A 26,780-nucleotide genomic window follows, 5' to 3' on the forward strand; every position below is an offset into this window, starting at 1 on the left:
TGAAATAGCAGGCCTCCAAAAAAGACTGCTGGACCCAGATAATGGACCACACTTCTTTACATGTATTGACGGTGGGAGTCAAAGTTGATGAAATAAAGTTGACTTGAAATAAAGGCGTCAAACTTTTTTTATGCCTTTTCACCGAATCTGTTCCTAAAATATATAGACAGCTATATATTTTTATGTATAAAAAAGATCTGTTTTTACTGTTGATCAGTAGTGATGGTAAAGACATTTATCATGTTACTAACACTTTTTTTAAACTTTCTATTCATTAAAGAATCCTTAAATTTATCAGTTTTTCCACAAAAATAATCTCTTAATCAACAATGACGTTAAAGACATTTATAATGTTACAGTAAATTCGGTTCTATTGAACTTTCTTTTCATCAAAGAATAAAAAAAATAAAAATAAATTAGTTTCCACAAAAATATTAAGCAGCACAACTAATTTCAAAAAGAAAATTAAAGCACAAACAAACTTTGACTTCCATTATTTAATGTTATATAAGATACTAAGGCTGGTATTTTTGAGACTGCTTAGTTTTTTAGATGATCAGTTTCCTATGTGTGAGCTCCACCAATTAAAAAGAGCAACAGATGTCCTCTAATTGAGAGTATGTTCTGCTTTCACTCCTACAACAGTCAGGAGCTGAAACTGTAGATGGACAGGGTTTCAAAATAGGGATTGCACAGTGTGTTTTAATTTGGAAACCTGAAGAACTAGATGGGAAGCCCTTGTGTTGCAAATGTAATTGTTCCAGCTTCACGCTTGAGGTATCTAAAGGACAAGGAGCAAGAGAGGAGACGCTGCAGTGAGCAACGGGTCCGAGGGAAGGGGTGAGGGACAAAGAAGGGAGAAAGAACAGAGAGAAAGATGTCGAAAGAGTGTGCATATGGTCGCCTCTGACACTCAGGTGTTAGGGGCTGTATTGTTCCAACCCAATGCAGAATCACACTTGTGTATAAAACAAAAGAACCGCGTAAGAAAATATAGCCCTTCTCTCTTTTTCCCCGCCACCATTTGCTCAGGCTATGATTTGTATTTCATTCTTTTTAACCTCCCTCCTCGCTTGTTCCATAACCCTCCCTCCCTTTTTGCCGTCGTATTTTCCAAGGAACGTTATCTCAAGGTCTGTCAGTGGGATATTCCGACTGAAGCGAAATGCCAAGGCTGACTGTCATCTATCTTTTTGTAGTCACTGATCCTAACCGTAGCCAGTAGCCCTTGTCCTATTTCTGAGATTGCTTTTTACAATTTTAGGCGCTTGAGTTTCACTGCATTTTATTTCTTTTATATTGGACCATCTTCTCAGGTTTTTCAGTAGTTATATCAGAGCGTAATGTAGGCGAGCGATGGGCAGGACAGGTCCTGTGCAGACTTGAAGAACTCCACGGTGACTGCATGACTTTCACAGCTGATGTTGCAATGTGAACGCTAGCTCTGAAATTCCCTAAATGGTGTCATATGGCTAGCGGTCCCAGCCTTAACTATGAGACCGCTCCAAAAAAACTGCCCCCTCTCCCATTGCGAAGGTAATGGGCACTCTGGCTCCCTGCATTGTTCTCATTTCACTCCAGTGGGTTGCTCTTCTGTTCTGAATTCCATTTACAATCTCATATCAAAGAGACAGCAGCGGCCATATTGAAGAGAAAAAACCCCGCCATTCACAGCAGCCCAAATGATTCCTGATTCTTGATCTGTAACCCGTGAGCTTGACTGGTTCATCCCCCCTCCAGTAACCCCCCCACCCCCCCACCCCCCAAATCTCAGTCTAGTCTTTGTCTGCCATGTCAGACTTCAGACTCTCACCCCAAATGTTGATTCATCTGCTCCTGTGCAAGGAAAAGCCCTGATTGCTACTAATGGCCTCTGATTAGCATACATTTTATCTTGAGGACACTGTTTTAGGACCTGGAATGACTCGTTCAGTTGGTAATGTGGCTCTCAAAGGAGAAAACTACTCTTTCAAGTCTTTCAGTTGCTCTTTGCAGCTAAAATTGGTTGACGGTTTACATTGCGATTATCCTGTATACTCTCTTCCATAACCACAACATATAGACTTCCTAGCAAACCATGCGATTAAGGAATAAGCTAGAGCTACCAAAGATCTATATTTGGATTATTAGAAAAAATTATGTTTAAAATAAAGTGTTTAAATTTCTTATTCCACTAGAGATACTCCCATGTTCATGTGCATATTTACATGTACAATCTGTAAGAAATGGATGAAAGCAATGCAATGTCAAACAAATGACTTTTCCCCTCAATTAAATAGTTTAATTTTTAAACAATCAACTTGTCTTTCAAGAAAGTATTATACACTTTTTAAAAGTTTGGCGTCCGTAAGATTAAAATAAATTATTCCTTTTATTTAGCAAGGATGCAGTAAATTGATCAAATGTGACAGTAAAGTGACTAATTCTTTCTATTTCAAATAAATGCTGTTCTCGTCAACTTTCTATTCATCAAATAATCCTGAAAAGTTGTATCACGCTTTCTTTTCACAAAAATATTTAGCAGCACAGCCGGTTTCAACATTGATAATAATAACAAATGTTTCTTGAGCACCAAATCAGCATATTAGGATGATTTCTGAAGCATCATGTGACACTGAATACTGATACTGAAAATTCAGTTTTGCCACCACAGGAATAAATTACATTTTAAAATATATTACAATTGAATATAGTAATTTGAAATTGTACTCCCATTTCTAATAATGTAATAATATTCTACATTTCGGCCCTAAACTTTTGAATGGAAGTGTATATTTTTAATATTATTGTTTATCATTTTATATGTCTACTTGCTATATTATTTTATAAAATTTTAATGGATTATACTGTAACTAAACCATTTCACTTAAAAATTGCAGGCACTTGATATTGGACATCTCCTGATTTCCTTTTGACAGGCCATCTTTCACTGCTTTATGTCTGTCTGTCCCATCCCTTTTAAAATGATCTGTCGTTCCCTTTTTACCAGTAGATATAGAATTAGTAGGGAGCGCCTGGTGTGATAAATAGTTTCCTGTAGTGTCAGACATGACAGATTTTAACTGACAAGATGGGACTTGTTAAGTCTGGAAGAATCCATGCAGACCTGGGTAACTCTAGCCAGAGTTTGTGTAGGGTACATCAGCCACTCTTCCTCTTGCATATCACACACACACACAAACGCGCCACAGAGCCTGTCAGCTAGTTCATTAAGCTTGTTTGATATAAAGTGAGGTTTGGGTTTGTCTGTTTTCAGTTTGATGTCAGCACTTCACTTGCAGAGAAAGTAAGAAAGAAGCGCAAATTTTATTAGCCTGAAATGTGTAATTTGGGATTGTTAATACCACATGCACATCTCAGATCTTGAGAGAATTACGTTCGTTTAGCTTTTCAGACGTTGTTTAATTACAGTTTAGACGAAGAGGCCTCACTTGGAAGATCAAATGTGCTTGTCCTCATTGGCCGATGCAAATTCTTCATACATTTGTGTCTGTTCATCACCCAGAGAGTTTTTAAACATGGCTAATCAATGTCTTATGCAGAGAATGTAAACACAGATAGCAGATTTTGTGCTTCTTGTATGTTGTGATGGGATAGGCCACGGCACTACGGACAGAAGCGTTCCTTCTATCTAACTGCCTCAAAGAGCGCAGTACACACTACCTCAGTAGTCGCAATGAGCCCACAGCGACCAGGCAGGGGGGATGAAAAGGAACAGGGCGCAAGCGTCAAAAAGAGAAGCAACCCCAAGGAGAAGTGAGAAAGGCTTCTTTTTGGGGAGGCCTGTTTTGTTTAGAGTTGGTCAAGCACAACTACAAAGATGTTGCAGGGGTACTGCCTTTGAAATTTTCCAAAGAAAATGATTGTTGGATAAACCGCCCCCAAAACGCCACTCTCTGGCAAACGGAGGGAGCGTGACCTATGACCCTCTGCATGAAAGTACAGCGAGACGTACCCCTCTATACCACCCTAAGCTCACCCGCCCTAATTTCACCCCCTTTGCTCCACCTCATTCAAGCAAAAAGAGAGAGAGAGAGAAGGGGAAAAAAGAGTGAAATTCATGTCATTCATTTTGCTTCTCATCTCTCTCTCTCTCTCTTATAAGGCTGGGAGGGCGAGCCGTGTCTTAGGAGTCAAGAATTCAATTAGTTAAAAAAGGGGAAAAAACAAGAAAGAAAGCAAGAAAAGAAAGAGTCTGCAACAATAAAGCGATAACGGACAGAATGTGCGTTCCCACACGTTAAATACAGGGCGCTTACTACTGAAAGCACAGCATGGGAGCTATAGCCTCTGACTGCAGGTGGTGTCCTGAATAATTGCAGTCAATATGCCCCTTCTATGCAGGCTTTGCACAAGCAGATCATTACACACATGCCACATACAGGTGTTCCCCAGGCGCATTTGAGATGGAAACTTTTGTTATTCCCTAAAAAGCATTTTTGCTCAGAAGTTTAACTCTGTGGCTGTGGTGTAATGCATGACTGTCTGTGCTTTTCTTAACCAGATAGAGTTAGACTGTTGACATAAAATGAAACTATTAAGTTCAGACACATTGTAACAATACTAAAAGAGACTTAAAATATAATTTTTGACCAGTGAAAATTTTAAATCTGCGTCAGAAAGCGTAATTTTGCTAAGCAACCCGCTGTGACCAAAACGGTCTGAAATGTGACCAAAATTTTTAAATCTAGTCGGAAAGAAAGTCAAGTAAACAAAGCATCCATATGCAGTTTCGTCAGATATCTCGTTAAAGCACGCGTTAGTGATTCTTGTAAGGAGAATCAAACACCGCATGAGCCATGATGTCCGATTCGCGAGCAAATGACTCAGGTTCTTTTTTTAATGAGTCAATCACAAAAAATCACAATCTCGAACTCAAGTTTACGATTTGAATCAGACTCGTTCAGAGCTATTACAGAATTCACAACTGATTCCTAGGAAGTCGTTCTAATTAACCCTGAATCTCTATAAATATACATTGTTACAATAAAATATTGGTCATTATTTAGCATTGTGACGTTAAATTGTAATGAACCGACAAAGAGAACCTTTGTTTTACAGTAAAGACCTGTTCACACCAAGAATATAAAAAACTATAATGATATAGTAGTTGAACTATGAACTATATTAGTGTCCACACCAACGGACAGTAACAAGGCCAGGTGGATTCTGATTGGCGGTGGATTCTGATTAAATGTTTTTAGCATTCATCAGGTGGAAAAATGGGTGATTCCAAGGATATTGTTTCTATTTGTTGTTATACCTATGTGGACTTCCTTATTCTCATAAAATTAGAATGATTATTAAAACTCTAAAGTTATCATTATAGTTATCATCCTTTTTGTCAACATGCCCTAAAATGACAAGTTAAATGACATGTTGGAGTCATCATTTTTTTACCTTTTTTGACAGTAGTGTCATGTTTATTTGAACTATTTTGTAATTTGTAATTTGGCTATAACTAAATTTGGCTCCTAAATGTTTATTTTAAAAATGCTTTTAAGTCTTCCATGTCATTTTGTTAATCTGAGGCACTGATAAAATTGCTTGTCATTTGTTTGCATGTAAGTGTTAATAAGATGAGATCTGCGTAGACTGGCTGCTGACTTTCTCATGGATTTTTTTTTTGTGTGTATTTCTTATTTTTTTTGGTCTAAATTGATGTGGTAAAAGCAAAAGGTGGTGTATGGAATGTTCCTCTGACCTCAGATGCAGGGGACATGAACAGAAAGCCAAAAGGTCTGTGAACTCGGGTGTGAGCTGAACAGGGGGGCGGGAGGGGGGCTTGGGGGAGCTGGGCTGGAGAACGGGGCAGGAGGGTCGACACAGAGAGGGAAAGAGAAAGACCCTGTCTATTGTGTTCCTCCTGCCAATATAAATACATCATAACCCTTTTCAATTCAAACATATTTAGGGACTAAGATGAAAGCACTCTAACATCCCCTTGAACAAAGCCAGGGGTCAACTATAACAAATGAACAACATCCACTGCAAGGCCGATGCACGGGGGGTTAAACTCCCTTTGAACCCTGTCTTTACCCATAGGCCTTTAGGACAGAATGAGATGCATTTGGGTTCAATAGGTTTATTTCACTGTTTAAAATATTTTCCTCATTTATTATAGTCATTACACAATTAATGACAATTTAAATGTCATATTTCTAATTTAGGATTGATTCTTTCTATTTATCTTGAGATAAATATAGAGTTAAAATGTTGTAACACCTTTTCTTATTTATATGTTAGCTGAAATATGTCAATTTTTATTAGGGTTAGTCTGTGTTTATGTCTTTTGCTGTTTTTATTTTAGCTGTGGTCATGTTGTTGTGTGCTCTTTTTGGGGAGATAATTGGGGAATAGCTAGTTCCCTGAATCAAAAACATTGTGATAAAAGGCAGTGTTTAACTAAATATTTATTTTAATTAACAAAGGAACAATTGGTTTTCTGAAAAAGTTCAACTAAAATGAACCGATTTATTAAAATAACCTAAAATGGTAAATTAACTGGTTTTATTCAAGTCGGTATTATTTAAAATCACTGAATCAATCTAAATACATTAATTTATACCAACAAAGCATATTTTTATGATTTAAATCTGGTTTAAATAGCTCTTTTTTTGTTGTTGGTACAAGCTGGTTTAGGTGGTTGACCTACCAGCTGGCTGTTTAAGCTGGTCAGAGCTGGTAGACCACCATGGACCAGCTACCATGTTTAAAAAAACAGCTTGATTACTTGACCTGGTTTTTCTAGTAGGTTTGCCTCATTTTGCTCAGTTGTAAAGCTGTGTACACAATATAATGTGACATAGAAAGCTATATAGCATTTTATAGCACTACATCACGCATGTTGTTTGCGGCATCTCTATTTTTGATTTATTTATTCTTAACTTTCTGTGAATGTTAAATTTGTTTATACTATTTTTACTTTCTTTATACACTACTGTTCAATAGTTTGGGGTCAGTAAGATTATTTTATGTTATCTTATGTTATCTTTTAACTTGTTCAATTTAAAATAACTGTTTTGTATTTTATCATAGTTTAAAATGTAATTAATTCCTATGATGACAACACTGAATTTTCAGCAGCCGTTACAGTCTTCAGTGTCACATGATCCTTCAGAAATCATTCTAATATGCTGATTTGGAGCGCAGGAAAGTATAATTTCTCTTTTTTTTTTTCTTTTTTTTTTAAGTCTTTCTGACGCCAAACTTTGAACGAAAGTGTATATTTTAGTTTGCGTTCCACATGCAAGTATACCAACAACAATATGTAAAAGAGATTTTTTTTTTTTTAAACAGCCCATCATATCTCTCTGGTACACTCAGCACATTTTCAGTGATGTGTGCGGATTGGTACGAAAAGCGCTTGCGGTGGTCTTGACCCAATACGTGTGGTTGCTTGTGTTGGTTTGGCCCTAACAATGTTGTTACTGTGGAGTTCTTCTCCCAGCAGGGGTTGAATTAAAGTTTGTGTGACCCCGGCACTAATTTCATGCTGCACAGTTCCTCGAATAATGATGTCAGCTGATTAGGTTACCAAAATGGTTGTGTTGGCAGTGAACCCCTGACATGTTCTAATGATCCTGAGGCGTGCTGGGTTTTTTGGGGCAGAGGAGTTGGGGTTCGGGGTGGGCAGCGTGGGCCGGGGGCTTTGGAGGGAGATTGTCTGTGCTCTTCGGTTTAGAGGGGGGGCATAAGGTCGAGGGAAGGTGGAGGCACATTAGGCGAGAGAGAGGCTTTGACCTTTTACAGCTATAATATCACTAGGAGTCCCTTTCAGATCAATCAGAACTTGTCCGGGAGACAAAAATGTATTTAATTGTGGTGTTCTATTTTTCTCCTTTTCTCTCCCTCCCTTGTGTTTTTTCACAATCGGACTCACTGAGGGATAAGTAATTGAAGTAATAGAGAGTAATAAGGGCTGGGAAGAGAGAGCTTTGGCCTTGCCCCTATTGTATCTTGTGTCACACGGGTTCAAAGGTCAGGCAGACTGCATATTCTATTAGGGCGCACAGCCTTCATTGGGGCAAATGAGTTTACCCAACAGTAATTAAAATGCCAGCACTGGCCAGGAGAGCTGAATATGGTTGATGGGCCACCGCTAACTGGGTTGACAGCTGCCATGGCTGTCTTTGCCAATATGCTTGGGTCCTCAATGAACAAACCAACTGAAGCCGTCACAGACGAGAACGCATGTTCCCTCAACTTTACTCGCGCTCTGTCTATTTTTCTGTCTGCCTTTTTTCTCCGTTTTCACACCAAAAATGGCTTCACATTTTGCTTATGTGTCTCAGTTCCTCGACACCTTCGTGATGTATCTTCAAAGACTTGTTGGGTTGCTGTTTGGTACTACTTCTGTGATCAATTTTATGTTTTTACCTCATCAAATGTTAAAATTCAAGCACACCTTTTCATTCGAGTCTAACCGACCGTCCCTGTGTATGTTGTGTGTTAGCGAAATGAAGGGTCACTGTCCCTCTCTGTTTTTGTGCCGGGGGTTTAGAGTTGGACACCAGGCGCTACAGAGCTTATTCACACGGGCTGGTTGTTAATTTGAGGCCACACTGGTATTCCATTGTGAAGCCCATTTCTTTGGTTGATGTTAGTGGGAGGGCAAAGAACCCCCTGCTCTTTCTCTGGGTTTTCTCTAGAGGTATGAAAGTATGTGAGAGAGGAAGATGCTTTGTGATTCGTGTAGTTTTACGTGCCTCTCGCGTGGTGCGTCAGTAAGCATTCGCTGCGAGGCACGTTGTCGCCGCACACATTTTACATAGTTGGCACAGAGACTGAGAAAGCATTCTGTCAATGAAAGAGACCATCCCAGCAGGGCATCGTAGGAATACCTGAGTGCTAAAACAGGCACATTCCTGTGTGTGCACTAGTGTGAGGGCCCTATTGTTCAGCTCACCTCCGAACACAATGCAGGGAGCAGGAGAGCCTTGAGCCTCGCCCGCCAATCCCAGCTGTCCAGGAGGGCTCTAATCCCTGACTATCACGCAGGTCAAAACTACTGCGGTCACACACCCTCCCCACCCGTACCTGCTCAACTAATTTCAACCTGTCACCCAGCTAAGAAGGGGGCATCCGAGTGTTTTTGTTTCTTTTTCTTTTTTCACCACGTTCCTCCTTTTTTCCCCCTAGATATCTCGTGAACGAAAACACATCTGTGAACAAATCCGCTGTCTCAACATACCCTTCAGCCACTCTTTACACCTCGCTACGCTCCATTCACTTTTCAAAATTTGTTTTTAATGCTCTGTGTGTATTCTCTCCAGGAGCCAAAATATGACTCCACTGTTACGTCACCTGCTCAGTATTTAAATGCTAAAAACATGAAACGCTGGAACAAAGATTAAGCTAATTGTCTGAAAAGCACTGAAAACTCCTAATCACAGATTTTTACGGATTTCGTAAAGGTTTATTTATAATAATAATTACAATCAAACTACTACTACTAATGATAATAGTAATAGTACTATTATTATATGCCTATAAAATGTTGACATTAGCTAAGTTGCATCAACTGAATGCATCTATTTTGCAATCATTACTAAAGATCTTTATATCTTTGCAGCACCTTTGTGACAGGAACAGCCTGCTGTGAGACTTTTGCTCCTCTTCGAATCTGGGACACAGAAAGGTACACCCCCCTACATGGTTGTATACATATTTTTTTATATATTATTATAGTGATATTTATTTGTCTTGTTGAACCCGTCACTGGCCTATTTTCCACAGCAATCCTTTTTACAACTGTGTTTATAAGTCTGTAACAAGGGCAGTTCACACAAAACCTCTGCCTTTTTATTTGAAGACACTGTGCAAAGTTTTTATTGTTTATTAACATTAATTGAAATTACATTTCACGTTGATAGCCCTAATTATGTTTTAATGCACAGTCTTAACATCATTCAGTTCATTGTGTTTTCTACATGTTTAAATCTCCAAAAATGTATGTATTCAGATATGTTACTATTTGAAACTGTTAATTTCACACAAAGTGAAAGTAGAACCTTATCATGATGATAGAAGCTGCCCCATTATCCCTTCAGCTCAGTCTTTTCTCTTTGGGAAGTTCAAAGCTGACTTAAAAATTCCTGTCATGAAAGGCCAGGCTTAAACCTGATACAACCTGACTGGTTTCCATAATTCCCCAGCTTTACCTGCTGAATTCAGCCTTCTTGCATGTTGTCAGTCTAAGGAAAGTAAAAGAGGAGGAGGTGGGGGGGGGACCGTGAGTTCCGGCACCAAATGACAAGGAAATTTGAGACGGGAAAAATTGCGGAGAAGGAGTAGAGGCGATTCCAGACAGATTTCCATGGGAATCACATGTTCCATAGAACACCGGAACACAAAAGTTGAGCCAAGATTAATGTGACCCACCGATGCGCCTGCCGTTTGATCTGTGAGGCGCGGGTAGCCAGTGTCAGCTTGATGGACACGTGGGCTGGCCGGCTATCAGAATGCAGATGCACGCACAGATAAACAGGCCATTGAATCAAGTTAGACTCACTGCAAACCTGTTAAACTAAGAACCAGTTAAGGTTACAAAGAGGTGTGACAGTCAGTGAACAGCCAAAAGTCCGCTTGCATTAGAATCCTTGTTGCTTTAATGTTACACGCAGCAGTTTTTCTTTTATAAAAATCGGTTTGGGTCAGAGTAAGATTTATTTATTTTTTTGGTAAATAATTTTCTTATGTTTACCAAGAATGCCATTTATTGGATCAAAAAAAAAATTATATTGTGAAATATTATTTCAATATAAAACAAGTGTTTTCTATTTGAATATATTTTAGAAAGATAATTTATTCCTGTCATGGCAAAGCTGAATATTCAGTCTCATAATCCTTCAGAAATCATTCTAATATGCTGATTTGGTGATCATGTAACATTTCTTAGTGTTATAAATGTTAAAAACAGTTGTGCTGCTTAATATTTGTATATTAAGTGTGAAACTGTGATACGTTTTTGTTCAGAATTCTTTGATGAAAAGAAAGTTCAAAAGAACTAAATTTACTTGAAATAGAATTTTTTTGCAACATTAAATGTCTTTAATGTCATTTTTGATCAAATTAATGCATCCTTGTTGAAAAAACATCTTAAATATATATATATATTTAAAAAACATTTATGTATATTTTCACACACGCATACATATATAGATTTTGGCGTACATGCATATTTATTCGTCATCAGCCATCCCCATTGATAGTAATTAATATTAGCTTTATCATTTTATCACCTTTTGTTGTACTTGCTTAAAGGAGAACTCCGGTCAATTTTAACATTGAGCTAATTTTTTTGTACATTTGGAGTGCTGTCAATACAGAGAACAACGACAAAAATCGGTGTTGCCTACACCGAGTTATTCTATTTTTAAAATTTGCACCCTATTGACTTCAATGGGGCAAGTAGTAAGCCTGCTTTTTAGCCTCTTAACATCCTTTAAGTGTCATTACAAGTGCACAGAAAATGTGAGTGATTCCTTCCGAGTGAACACGGGTGGATCTGACTGCAGTAGATGTTAGAGATATTAATAAAAATGATGTTTATTCAGCCAGCGCTCATACCTTTGTTTACATCCTGTTTTCGGTGGAAGGCCATAGTAGTCGATTGTCGAGTTCACGCGAGTGATCATAGGTACTAAACCTATGCGCGTGAACTCGACAATCGATTACTATGGCCTTCCACCGAAAACAGGATGTAAACAAAGGTATGAGCGCTGGCTGAATAAACATCATTTTTATTCATATCTTTCACATCTACTGCAGTCAGATTCACCCGCGTTCACTCGGAAGGAATCACTCACATTTTCTGTGCACTTGTAATGACACTTAAAGGATGTTAAGAGGCTAAAAAGCAGGCTTACTACTTGCCCCATTGAAGTCAATAGGGTGCAAATTTTAAAAATAGAATAACTCGGTGTAGGCAACACCGATTTTTGTCGTTGTTCTCTGTATTGACAGCACTCCAAATGTACAAAAAAATGAGCTCAATGTTAAAATTGACCGGAGTTCTCCTTTAAGTAAGGAGGTTTCAGATGATTTTTGTAACGCTCATTATTAGTGTAGTTTTATGTGCAAAACAGGTGCGTTTTAACACCCGAGAGCATTACCTGAGTGTTAAGTGTCTCAGGAGCGTTCAGTGACCTGTCCTGGAGTAAGTCGTGTTGTCTTTCCTCCTGTCTTTGTGTGGCTGCACTAGGGTCAGTTGTATCCTGCCATAATGTGTTCCCGTCTAGTAATCAGGTGCACCTTGTGTGAGGAGCACAAAGCCGCCAGTCACAGGGGGCTGAGAAACCGACTGATGAGTGGAGGGGCTGGGGGGTGACAGGGAATGGGGGCTGTGTGGATGTGTGTGTGTTCCTATGTCTCCCTTTTTAACTTTTCCCAGACAGGCAACCAGCATAACCCTTATATGACCAGCACAAACATGAGACATATTAGAGAGGATACGTTTACCTTCGATTGTAGATGAAATTAGCACATACATCCAGCCTTTTTGCCAGAACTGAGATGCTCTGTAATGTGTGTTTTTTTTTGTCTTTCTGATTAAAGATAGGCCTAGTTTTATGTTCAGTACAAAACTACTTGTGCTTTCAGTTGTTAAAGTTCCCATACTACTTTGTATATACAGCAGCGTTTTAAAGAGTTGGGGTCAGTGCAAAGTCTCTTGTGCCCACCAAGGCTGCATATATTTAATCAAATACAGTAAAAACAGTAACATTATGAAATAATATTATTACAATTTCAAAAATCAGTTATTTTATTTTAAATATAGGTTTTAACATGTAATTTATTCCTGTGATGACAAAGCTGAATTTCTTTGTAACATAAATGTTTATTTTCAATTTTGACCAATTAAGTGCATCCTTGCTGAGTAATTATTAAAAATGAATAAGCATGAATTGAAGTATGAAGCATGAAGTCTTACTGACCCCAAACGTTTAATGATAGTGGAATTCTTATATATCTGTCAGTGTCTGTATATAAATATTTTATAGTTTTTTTATTTATTTTAATAAAAGATAGACCTAGCAACTTGAGCTGAGATGAAGCGTTGCACACTGTGCCTCCACTCTGACATGGCTGGAGTAAGTTTAGATACATTGGCTATGACACAACCAAAAGCATTTGATATGTCTTCTGAAACAGGCTACTGCTGATGTAAACACCAAAGTAACAATTCGGATGCCTTTATTTTTGTTTTGATCCCACAGGCAAATCAGATTATCTTTCTGCATGAAATGCTCAGCAAATTAACCACCCACAGTTCTAAAATAAATTGAAATTATATTTCCTTTACTTCATTTCCATTATAAAGAAATTCACTGGATGTTCAAAAACACCAGATCACCTAAGAGAGAGAATTCCTGATGGGGTTTTTTTTTTTTCAGCCGGCTACTTCAAGTGCAACTGGCCAGAGCCGCTGACTCTTTTTTTTTTTAACGTGTTCTTGAAAGATCTGAGTATATTTTCAGCAGGACCTGTTGACTGGGTGGAGGAATAATAGAGAGGACATGTACAGGCCAAGATCAGTCAGACCCTCATGTCTCTTGAGTACCAGCTGACCGGCTGCTTGAACTAATTACGGCACTATGAGGGAAGCAAAGAAAAGAGTTTTGAGTATGAGGGACATGGAGATTTTGCTACTGTTAGCCAACACATTAGCAGCATGTTGTTTTCTATAGTGTCTTTTAAGTCAAGCGCTTGAAAAAGATACTTGATAATGATCAAGCAGAAGATAGATGATGCCCAGACACCAAACAAGTTTTTTTTTTTATTGCTTTGTCAGTATAGACATGAATATTGCCTTAATGTTATTCATATTTAATTGAAAACACTAAATAAGCAACAATTCATCTAAGGATAAATGTTTATGAATAGTATGCTGAGGATAAAATAAATCCAAGCACCAAATGTCAGTTTATAAGCCCGTTATCTTATCCTGTTTTTAAGGAAAAAAGATCAAGATACAGTTTCATGAAAAACAAAGTAATGACTGTTAAATATTCTCAATTTGACAGATGAGGCAAAAAGTTAATTTTGGACCCTGAGTATGCATTACGCTTCAATTAAACTTTCATTATAATGAAAATCGGAAACATTTCCGACTTCAGCATTTCTGACTTGGACCTGGACATGGCAATTACGCTCTTTCTTTAATGTCTTTCTCCTCTTAAAAGTGAAAAAGTCTATGATCAGCCTTAGTCAGGGACACACAAGTGGTGCTTTACAAGGACCCCTAACTTTTCATGGGGCTCTTGCCATCAAAGAATCTCACAATTGCCCAGAAATTCTTAACATTTTTTTCTCTCAAAGAAAAGGGTTAAATGCCTGGATCCTACCAAGAGCTGTTTTATACAAATTGCAATCTCATTGTTTTTAAGAGAACGCGTGTGACATTTAAAAGTCTCTATTGTCCAGGTCCATGGCATTCTTTTTTTTCTTCTTTCTTCTTTGCTGGTGGTTATTTCGACTGTGGGCTAAATTGGCTGACATGCAGCCAGAGCAATGCGATTTCTGTTTGTTTTAGGCCCTGAAAACCTCAGCAGGGCTCTTTATGTACCTGTCTCACATCCTTTCAGGGCACTGACTGTTTCCCATAGCTTCCCTGTGCCAGTTTACCCTCTACACTTAACCTTACAAGAGCGTTAGTTCAAAATGACCTTTTCCTGTAGATCCGACACCCAAAGAAATGTCCTCAGCATTGCCCTTTTTCAAAATCCATCAATTCATTAAAGTTTCCTTTTATAAAGTGTGTGTGTGTGTGTGTGTGTGGCCCAAATGGTCAAACAGAGACAGAGGACTGTAGGGAGGCCAACCCCACCATTTTTTGATGGCCCTGAGACCATAACTCACGACTAATTACGAACACATGCCATTCTTTATAGTGCAGAATAGGGATTTTAAAACTCTAACAATATCAGAACACAAAAAAGGAGGACATTTATTTGTAACTGTTTTTAGGGCAGTTAGAAAGTTTGTTAGTTTTTCACAAATATGAAGACGTAACTGTGATTCAAGTAGCTGTTGGCAACAAGGCAGTTTAAAAGTTTTTTTATTTTACTTCTATAAAGACTACAAAAAAAAATGAAATCTATGAAACCACAATTGCAGAAGACCATAGATATACAGTGTGTGTGTGTGTATATATATATATATTTCTTTAATTTCATATTTGTATATAATTTTAATTATATATAAAAAAAAAAATATATATATATATATATATACACACACACACACACACATACATACATGCATATGATGAATACATTTTAAAATATATATTCATTATTTATATATTGTTTATAATACATTTTTTAAAATGTCAATTATAGTTTATTAAATATTATTTCATTATGCCTTTAACTCTGTTTAACTACGGTTTGCTATACTTAAATTAATTTAAATATTCTGCATATTTTCTAGTAAAATCAGTGCAGGAAAAAATCATTGTAGAAAAAAAACTACAAATTCTGTCTGGGTGTGTGGCTAAGTATTGTAAGTACTGAGTGTTGTTTTTGCTTGAGCTTAAACATATTCAGGGGTCAAAGAGGATTAGGTTGAGGTCATTTGCTCTTTGAGGAGCGCTTTAAAAGGATGTAGAAAATAAAGCTTTTTCTCTCTAGTTTGTCTGTCTATATTTGGTGGTTACATTGTTCATGTGATCACTTTAGCAGATTGCAAATATCACGGTTGCCCCCGACTTGTCTGTTAGTGACCTCTCAGCTTCCACATGTCTGAACATTAGACATCTCCTTCGGCAAGAGCTGCGAAAAAAGCCACGAAAGGGCCTCCCTTATTGTTATGTAATTTCTAGTTTTGCTTGCTTAAAGGAGGAGAAGACAAACCACCTTTCTTTGGCAGCCTTTGAACACACGTTTGAGAGGGAGTGCTGGCAGATGCACTGTATATGTATTACTCCACTGGGACAGTCGCTCTCATGTCTTAATTAATCTGTCCATTTCACCTTCTGACCTTAATAAAACATGTGCCGTCACTCTGCTAAATGACTCCTGTACTCTGAGTTTAAATCGAAGATCAATTTTTCCTTAGCAGCTCTCTAACCCTTTTCCACTCAATCAAAATCTCTCGTCGAACAAGCCGTGATCAGACAGCCTTTGGAGAAGGGACAGTCTCGCCGCACGTTCCCAAACAGATCAGACGCTGCAAGAACAAGGTTGCCTGCCATGCAGATGCAGTAATTTAAAAGATTATATGGTTATCCTCTATCCTGTAATCTTCACAGGTTCTCTCTAAAACGGGAGAAAAAACATGGGACGCATAAAAAAACCTGTGACCTAACAATTTAAGAATCCCGGGTGTTTGCTGTTGTACTTGGAACAGTGCTATTACTGGCTTTAAAATTAGAGCACAGATGCGAGGACTTCTTTTACGATGCTTGTTTTTCTCACTTCGCGCTTTGACATTTGCAAAGTCCCGAGCAGACGCCAGACATTCTCTCTCTCTCTCTCTCTCTCTCTCTCTCTCTCTCTCTCTCTCTCTCTCTCTCTCTCTCTCTCCAGTTTACACAATTTCCTAAAGCACTTAGGAAATAAATATCTGATGCAAATTGCATGTTTTGCAAACAAATGTTTTGCATCATTTAATTGATTGTCCCCATTGTTAAGCACTGCCATCAGTTCAAGTTGTTGCCAGCGTGTTATTTTAGCAGCAAGGGGTAAATGATGGGTATGCAGATGCCCGAGGGGCTACAAGAGAGTTTGTCTTTAGCCCCACCAGGGTCTTGGCCTTTGGTTCTGCGGGACTATCTCTTAAAGAGCCTGTGTCTAAGAAAGACCCCCCTCGTCTCCCCCAGAGCGAAGGTTGGGGATTACCAGTCTGCCCTCGGTGAACAAGCTCACAGGAGACCTCGAACGTGGGGGGTGGTCGCTATGGCCATTGGGCTCCCCTAAATGGTTGCTAGGGACCAGGTATCAAAGGTCCACAAGTCGCACACAGTCACGGTCATGGAGGGAATTAAATAGCAACAAAGAAATTGTGATTCTACAATAATCTGGCCTCTGCGGCGCGGGTGGGGGCAGAGGGCGCCGCAGACCCGTAGGGTCTGTGATCATAGGAGCGTGGTGCTAGGCCCGACACCCCCTTTCCACCCACGATCTCCTTTCTTCCAGTCCTCTCGGTTATCTCACATATCTGGGAACGTACCTTACAACCAAACTAAGCTGCTTTAGCAGCCCATTCAAACTCCGAAAGGTGTTTACTTTTTTTCTCCTCATCCTAAGACTTAATTTAGCTTTTGTGTGGTCCGTGGACATTGGAAATGCACGAGTATAGTGGGATTTAATGGTAATAAGAGATTAAGTGAGCAAATGAGTGAATGAAATTAGATCTTTATTGACTCCGAGACGTGAAGACTGGGAGACGTTCCAATCTCAACAGCATGTAAACATGACCTGTTTTATGAGCCTGCCAGGCACAGAATCGCTTTGATAAAACTGATACTCAGACGACGAGATGCAGGTGACCTCACTTGTCCAGTCGCTTTCAACTCGCGCTCTGGAATGATCGGCCTCCAGCAAGTTTGCGTAACTCTCTCGGCTGCTTTTTAAGTTGCTGTCTGTGTTTTTATTAATGTGTTAATCTTCTTCAATGAGGTTTGACAAGGTATAATCTGCAAGCTTCTTCTGTTATCTCCTCCTCCCAGGTGTCACCTGGTGTCGTGTCTTGGTACAGAGTTCCGCCGCGGAGCAGGTGTGTTGGACATCATCTACGAGTCTCCCTTCCAGCTCCTCACCTGCGGATACGACACCTTCATCCGCTACTGGGATTTGCGCGTCTGCTCCAGGTACAGGCTGGGAACCTTCAGCACCTTGCCGTTACGATTGGTGTTGTGGTGTTGAGTTAGGCTTAGCGCTTACATTGACCTGTGCTGTCAGCAGATTTGGCCTTGTCTACAGAGACTAATAAAGTTAGCCTGTACGTCTCAGAGAGCCTGTGAGGAAGATTAGTGTTCTCTGTTAATCTAATAAGCCCTCCTGTGCATAGAGTACCGTTTAGATAAAAAAGAAGCCAGACTTGAGCCTCCTCTTGGGTCTGTGGACACAATTGTTCCTCTGAGAGATTGAAAAGGACCCCCTTGTCGAGAGAGGCTCTTGCGCCGGGACTCTCACCCACCCAAGTCCACACCGGTTGGTGGCCATATTGATGTGGTGCGCCGCGTCTCCAGGGCAACAGGGCGGGTGCTGGGGATCAGCGAGCTGCTTGTGGGGTGGACTGGGGCTCTATGTAGGGCTTTGGGGAGGGGGACCCTCACAATCGCATATGGGCAGTCAAGTAACACAAATCAGAGGTGATTGAAAGAGGGCCCTGGAGAGTTTGGGGAGGGGCAAATGTCCCCTCTTAAGATATCAATAATTCACAGTAAGACCAGTCAGGACTCAATATGTGGTACGTCTTGATTCAAAGCGGTTAGTCATCTGAAAGTCGTCATCGTCTATAAAAAGAGGGCACTTTAATTCAGTTGTAGAGTAAACTGATCATGATGGGTAAGTGTGTGAAACTAATTTTAGATTAATTGTGAATAATTGAGAAGGATCTGTGGCGGTCTTTTCATTTGAATTTGATTGCTCCGAACCTTGCAAGACATGTTGAATATATATATATATATATTTATATATATATATAAGAGGTTAAAAATGAGAGGCGAGAGATAACGGATTAGTTTAACCACAAACCTTTAGAATTTTGAGTTTTTGTTTATTTTATTTCAAGTAACAAAAAATATTTTTTATGGTTTTAGTTTTAGTTAACTAATAACACTGGAATAGAGCAAGACACGCAGGTTTGTAATTAAATGAGGGTTGGTGATAAAATAGTTTTTCATTGAAAATCTGTCCTTTTAAAGAACAATGGGTTATTGTGTGTGTGTGTGTGTACTTTTAATCAAATTAATTAGAACTTTATATACATGATGACACGAAAATGAACAGGATTCCTATGATGGAAATAAAGAGCTAAATTTGGCCTTTGCTCTTTGAGGGATTGAGAATTAGCTTAAACGACTAAGTTCATTTTGACTAATATACTATAATATTTAATATTCTGTTAAAGTGTTCTTATCGTCATACTCATTTTTGTACTTTTATCAATCAGGATGTAATGTTTTAGGATGTAATGTTTTAGAATGAAACAAACCAGCTAACAACACAAAACATCACATTCATACAATTCTTTGATAATACTTGATGGTACTTGTGCTGTTGTTTTCCTATCACAGTAATATCATTTCCTGGAGGATTATGTCTTTAGAAACTAGCATATGACATATATTGAAGACATTTATAAAAATGCCAATTAAAACTATAAATTTTTTTATTGATAACCAAGTATGACTTCTTGAAAATAAAATAAGATATAGTTTGCAAGAAAACATGTTTGAATTATTTCAATTATAGAAAGAAATCTTTTTTAAGAAACACCAGGAAGATTTATTAAATTGCCAATTTTTCATGTTGGAAACAAGTTAGCATTTGGGGACATGAGAGATGTGATAACTACCTTTTAAATCAGAGTATTGAAAATTATTTAAAATTCACAGTCATTTTCACTTTGTGACAAAAGAATACGATTTAAAAAAAAAAATTTATATTGAATTTAATATTTATTCCAGTGTACACTCTGCAACAATTGTACCTTTAGGAGTGCAACAACTTGTCCCCTAAAAGGTTCATACTCATAGTAGTGGGAAACATATTATTACTCTAAGGTACTAATATGCACCTTTTAGGGATGGATAACGTACAAAGAGGTCCCTTTATGGCTACTGCCAGTGACAACCCCTAAAATACTAATTTTGCACATTTTTTTCTGCCAGTGTATTACGTTGATATAGATTGTGATGCAATTTTACGACGTTAAGAGGAATGAACCAGCTTATGTTTTTGTTCCTCTGTGTCAGTGAATGTGTGTATACATATGCAGCAAAGTAAGATCCAATCCAGACATGTCCCTCACGCTCCTGCTGCCCTGCTGTCTGCAGCGCGGCCCAGCCACACTCCCTCTCCATGATTTATTCAGCACACCATTAATGGAGAATTGATCTCTATTGGCTCAGCTCATGCACAGACACTTGCCCTGTCCTTCCCTCTTTTTTTACCCGACCTGTTCTAAAACAAGAAAGCCCCTTTCCGTAAACAAGGGATGAAGTTTCACCCTTGTGGCCTGCCAGCGCAAATAAGACACTCGCCCTTAAGCCACACAGGCAGGGCTAGCCATGGTGGCTTTGGCTCTTTTTTAGGCCTGGTCTAATATAATGTGAGAATTGCTGGAGTAACTAGGAACTTGGAACTTCTGGACTATGCATTTGGACACAATGTATAGCATAACTGTGCATTTTATATTAATTTCAGTTCGTAATTTGAATGATTTTTTTGTGATGTGCATTAAAAGAATTCAAGCTATAATTATAAGGGGAAATTAATAACCCATTGTTCTTTAAAAGGACAGTTCACCCCCCAAAAAATATTTTATCACCAACCCTTATTTCATTACAAACCTTTCTTTATTTCTCTTTCTCTCTTACAGTGTTATTAGTTAACTAAAACTAGAACTATAAAAAAATTTTTTTTTGTTACTTGAAATAAAATAAACAAAATTAAATTCAGTTGTTTTATTCCAGCTAGTTGCCAAGGTAAAACTTCTTATTTTCATTAATTTTAACTTACTAAAATAAAAATTGAAAATGGCAAAAACACAAAAAAATTACTTAAACTTTAAATTGAAAATGAAACCAGAAAATATCAAATAAAATCTATGTATTCATATATTAAATAAAATAATCTACTATAATAGTATCTCAATGATACTAAACACTCCTTTTTCCTGTGGAACATAAAATATTTTCCACAGATATTTTGAAGAATGTCACTCTGCTCTTTTCCATACAGTGAAAGCACATACTCAAGTCAAGCTCCAAAAGAGACAAAAACAAAAAACAGATTAAAGGTAGTCCATACAACTCACTCCAAGTCATACGACTGCTTCGTGTGAAGAACAGACCACAATTTAAGTCATTACTCCCAGTAAATGTTCCCCTTCTGTAGTTCTTAAATCACATTTGCACTTACTGCATATTGAATAATTTGGCAAACTTGATGACAATATTGACTACACTGCCCTATAAAATAACATGTTTGTAGCAACATATCTGTACATTGAATTTCCCTTTCTAACAGAAAGTGTGTGATGGAGTGGGAGGAGCCTCATGACAGCGCCCTTTACTGTATAAAGTCTGACAAGAATCACATGATTGCCAGTGGCTCGTCATACTATGGAGTAGTGCGTCTTTGGGACAAACGGCAAACACGCTGTTTACAGGTAACTGTGAGCATGCATGTTTCAGATGTATGTTATATTACTGTAGTGAAGTTCATCTTTGCAATATTCGGTTGATAGATGTTCCAGTTGGCGCCCACCACCAGTAGCCCAGTGTACAGTCTGTGCTTCAACAGCACTCACCTCTACGCTGCCCTGGCCTCCGCCCTCTACTCCCTTGACTTCAGAACTGCTGGGTCCCAGTCCTGGAAATAACCATTCATTCATTTTACTTGAGACTCGTGCTTCATCTCCTCCAAGCCCTTAGTGATGGTCTCAGACCTCAGATGGGCAAGTAGCCATCTTGCCTTTTGGATAATCAGTGCCGCTAATGATACAGTTATGGCCTGGTGGATCTTTCCCCTGTCACATGCTCCTGAAAGCAAGCAGGGTTCACGACCTTCTGTGGTCCGAGTCTTAACGGACTTAACACATTGCCTGCGTCCTCTGGGATGTCTAAAACAAACACTGCTCAGAGCTGCCAACACCCACTGTGGGGATATATGCTAAACCACAGCACATAAGATAATGGATATATTGAAACTGAAAGTATATTTTTCCAACAATGAGACAATTAAACATGTTTTGTTTCCTTTGTGCATTGTCTTTTTTGTTGTTTGTTTGCAGAGGTTTGCCTTGCACTGAATTTCTTGGTCAGTTGCTGTTTATATTGATCCCGTAACACCTCAGTAATGCCTCGCTCAACATTTCATCGCTTGTAATTGGTCGCTAGTGGGCGTTCCTGCTGCTGGATGCCCTAAATATTATCATAACTGGCCTTAGTATTAAAAAATCTGATCACAAATGGGTTGTCATTCTATAATGACAAGGAATCAGTTTTCTTACCATTACAAATGAACAGCCTGGAGGGGAAAGTGTTTGTATATAAATTACATTCGTGCATAATGTATCATCATTATCAATGCATGAATCAAACTCTGGCCTTTTTTTTTTACACAGTTTTCCATGCATCATTTTTTATTATGATCAAACGCACATCGTAGCACTGCATCTTACTGACACTTCACTTCAGTATCTCAGAAGAGACAGATCACATGAGCGCCAATGTCTTCACTCCTATTGGTAGTTGTCGTATTGCTCATTTACATAAGGTGCATAAACTTGTCAAATCACTGGACTCTACAACATTCCATTGCCAACTGTCATTGTTTTCTTCAACTGTCATTGAAATTAAGTGACTTTTGCTTAGTTTATAAATCTCTGTGTTAAGACTGTTTCTGTTACATGTGTTTTAATAATTTCTCTGGAGTTCCTAAAGAGGCAAGGAAGATGTTTGGTGACCCTGTAAGTGTTTTCGACTAGTGTTATACACCGTAAAGTGAGAAATCTAAGGTCAAAGGTTAGGCTTTAAAAGCTATGGGTGGCTGCTGGGTCTGTGCTGGAGCAGACATCTGTAAAGAGGGTAACAGAACAACCAAAGAAGGAAGCCACACACCTCTTCTTTCCCTGTCCTCTCAAAGCAGTGACTTGCAGCATAGAAGTAGCTGAGCGCATTAGCATCCAGAGCTAGCGGAGGTCTGCGCTGACATGGTTAATCCATGCCATCCCAAAACAAATACCTCATGCTTCTGATGTTAAAGCCCCCTTGGATTTGGTGCAGTCACAGGATGACAATGCAAAGGTATTGTCCTGTCACACTCTAGGCAGGCCTCTTTTCCTTTGGGATTCCTCTGTGATAACTCAGGAATTTAGCCATGTTATCCTAAACATCTCAGTTGTGTCAAAGAAAAAATAAATAAAATGTGTCATAGACATTCTTGATATAAGCAACAACAAAAAAAGTATTTTCAAATATTTTTAAGTATATTTAAAATATACAAAAATTAAATATACAATATATACTGCTAATATATATATATTAAAATATATTTCCTTAAACTGCACTAATTAAAACATACATTTGACATATATTTTGGATATATGTGGGAGATAATGGAATAGGTCACCAAATAATAAATTATGTATTTATTTATTTACCCTTATATCATTCAAGAATATCCTGGCCACTTTTTTCTTTATAATGTAAGAATTAGGACTGGGGCTGTCAAGCTTCAAAATGGCATAAAAAGTACCAAAGGTCGGTCCATATGTGCTCATGCGCCATATTCCAGATCTTCTGAAGCTATGTCATAACATATATGAGGGACGTTATTCAACATGAATAAATGATGACAGAATTTTCATTTCTGGGCAAACTATCTCTTTAAATCAGCATTTACACATCTATCAAAACATATTTTTGCCATACTTTGTTTTTAAACTATACTGAGATGAAACGTTTATCAACCCCAGACAATGCACAATTTGCTGCTCAATGTAAATCTTAAAAGGTGGGGCTCATGTTGGGCTTGATGTGATTTATGGTCAATCACGGAATAAATTAGATCATATGCAATGTGGGACAATCCATTAGCTGATTTTGTCACTGAGGATAAAAGGAATGCCTACACCTCCGTGCAGATATTGTACAATCATGCAGGAAATATGGCCTCATGGGACTGAAAGACGTGGTCACTTCAATAAATATTAATACATAGGTTTGGAGCTCAGCAGGAAATGGGCACTCACTCATATTGAGGATGACATTGTGGATATTCCTAAAATGAAGGCAGAGAATTTTACACTGTGTGGCTTCTGTAAAAGCATGTAAAAATAGATAATTGCCATTATACAATATGTACTATGTATTAGTTTTATTTCTTGCACTCATTTTCTTCCCTTTCATTTACCAGATTTCATGATGTTATCTGATACATAGAAAGGAAGAGTGCAAGATGCCTATCTATCTTTCTTTCTGTCTGTCTGTCTGTCACTGTCCGTCCATCCGTTTATCTATCTATCTATCATGTCTGTCTCTCTGTCTGTCTATCTAGCATGTCTGTCTGTCTATCATTTCTGTCTCTCTGTCTATCTATCATGTCTGTCTGTCTATCTATCAATCTATCTATCTATCCTGTCTGTCTGCCTGTCTGTCTATCATGTCTGTCTGTCTGTCTATCTATCTATATATATATATATCTATCTATCTATCTATCTATCTATCTATCTATCTATCTATATATCATGTTTGTTTGTCTATCTATATATTATGTCTATCCATCTATCATGTCTGTCTGTCTATCTATATCTATCATGTCTATCTATCTGTCTATCTATGATGTTTATCTATCTATCTATCTATCTATCTGTCTATCTATCATGTTTGTCTATCTATCTATCATATATGTCTGTATGTCTGTCTATCTATCTATCCTGCCTGTCTATCTATCTATCTATCTATCTATCTATCTATCTATCTATCTATCTATCTATCATGTCTATCTATCATGTCTGTCTGTCTGTCTGTCTGTCTATCTATCTATCTATCATGTCTGTCTCTCTGTCTGTCTGTCTATCTATCATGTCTGTTTGTCTGTCTGTCTGTCTGCCTATCTATCTATCTATCTTGTTTGTCTATCTATATATTATGTCTATCCATCTATCATGTCTGTCTGTCTATCTATCTATCTATCATGTCTATCTATCTGTCTATCATGTTTGTCTATCTATCTATCATGTCTGTCTGTCTATCTATCTATCATGTCTATCTATCTATCATGTCTGTCTATCTGTCTATCATGTCTGTCTATCTATCTATCATGTCTGTCTATCTATCTATCATGTCTATCTATCATGTTTGTCTATCTATCTATCATATATGTCTGTCTGTCTATCTATCCTGTCTGTCTGCCTGTCTATCTATCTATCTATCTATCTATCTATCATGTCTATCTATCTATCTGTCTATCATGTTTATCTGTCTATCATATCTGTCTCTCTGTCTATCTATCTATCATGTCTGTCTGTCTGTCTATTTATCATGTCTATCTATCATGTTTGTCTATCTATCATATATGTCTGTCTGTCTGTCTATCCTGTCTGTCTGTCTGTCTGTCTATCTATATATCTATCTCTATCTATCATGTTTGTCTATCTATATAGTATGTCTATCCATCTATCATGTCTGTCTGTCTGTCTATCTATCTATCTATCTATCTGTCTATCTATCATGTTTGTCTATCTATCTATCAATCTATCATGTCTGTCTGTCTGTCTGTCTATCTATCTATCTATCTGTCTATCTATCATGTTTGTCTATCTATCATATATGTCTGTCTGTCTATCTATCATGTCTGTCTGTCTGTCTGTCCATCTATCTATCTAGCGCAAGGTCATTACCAAAAGCCCTTTGAGGAACTGCGGGTGAGCCACAAGCTCACAGTTTCTGACAAAGGTATGAAGACCTTCCGAGTTCAGAGGAGGGGTTGGAGGCGACTTATGGGAAGGGGATTTGAGGATTACGTTTTCAGAACCTACAGCACACAAAGGAACACACACAAACATTGTCCACAGACCAAGCAATGTCACGTCTGGCATAACATGATTATTTACACTTTATCTTTATACTTGCCTGTGCACGCAGCACAGATTGGAAATGCTGGCATATAAAAAGGCAGTGATTACAAAGACATGGGATTAAAACCACTTTACACGCTTTGCACCTGCACAAATCACTGTAAAATCATACTGGCAATTTGAGGACAAAAGGTCTATTTTTCCTGCACCAGGGTTTACATTATCTACCAGTATTACACAACAAATATGTTTACAACATTACAGTACATTCCTACTTTGATCTCTGAAGAAACATCTGGATGGGAAGAAGCAGTCACGAGAAACCGCTAATGACATTTTTGAAAGCATTATGATCTAATTTGTTTTAATTCATAGCTCCAGTTGTTTTGTTTGTTTGTACATCTTTTCCCATGCTGGACACATGCTCTAGCATCTCAACAGCGTTCAGAGTAAAGAGTGCAAACCACCGAAAGAGACCTGAGCAAAGACCGCTTCGTAAATTTAGCTTTCAAAAGACAGGCCGAACACAGTAATGATGCATCTGGTGAGCTTTCTGGCATGCCTTTTTAAAGCCTCAATTACACCGTGATTCTCCCGGCAGATGTTGGAAGAATAGTGGGAAGTCAAGCTATTTGGCTGGGAGAGCAAAGTGTTTAGCAGGTGAAACAGTATCCGGCATGTTACCTTCGATTTTAGGAGGGTGAGAGCCTGTCTTTAGTCATTCAACTCTTATCATGTTTTATATTTTGTAGATACATGAACAAGAACTTCATAGCTTCACATTCTCCATTCACATTGTCTTGACTTTTATTAATATGAGAATGACTATTCTGCCTCAAAATGACATCGTAGGTTTAGCTGAATTTCACACATTATTCACTTGCACAATAATCCACAAATGTTCTCTTTATTTATGGACCGGATTGGAAAAGTAATGTGAGATGAAGTTAAGAGTCACATCATGTTTTGCTTGGCCAAGTTCACTGGACTTAAATGGAATCAAGGACTTCCTTTTCAGCGCA

The 26,780-nt window shown here is 38.2% G+C and overlaps 1 protein-coding gene across 1 annotated transcript in view; it reads left to right on the forward strand.

The window, feature by feature from the left end:
* Positions 1-26,780, forward strand: part of LOC311279998 (F-box/WD repeat-containing protein 4-like) — a 44,730-nt gene that overhangs the window by 5,645 nt on the left and 12,305 nt on the right. The window contains exons 6-8 of the mRNA XM_084391863.1: positions 9,575-9,640; positions 17,675-17,815; positions 21,204-21,345. Coding sequence (XP_084247989.1) covers positions 9,575-9,640; positions 17,675-17,815; positions 21,204-21,345 — 349 coding nt within the window. The remainder of the gene's footprint in view (positions 1-9,574; positions 9,641-17,674; positions 17,816-21,203; positions 21,346-26,780) is intronic.

Source organism: Rutilus rutilus (assembly GCF_951802725.1).
Source record: "Rutilus rutilus genome assembly, chromosome: 20".
Lineage (NCBI taxonomy): Eukaryota > Metazoa > Chordata > Actinopteri > Cypriniformes > Leuciscidae > Rutilus > Rutilus rutilus.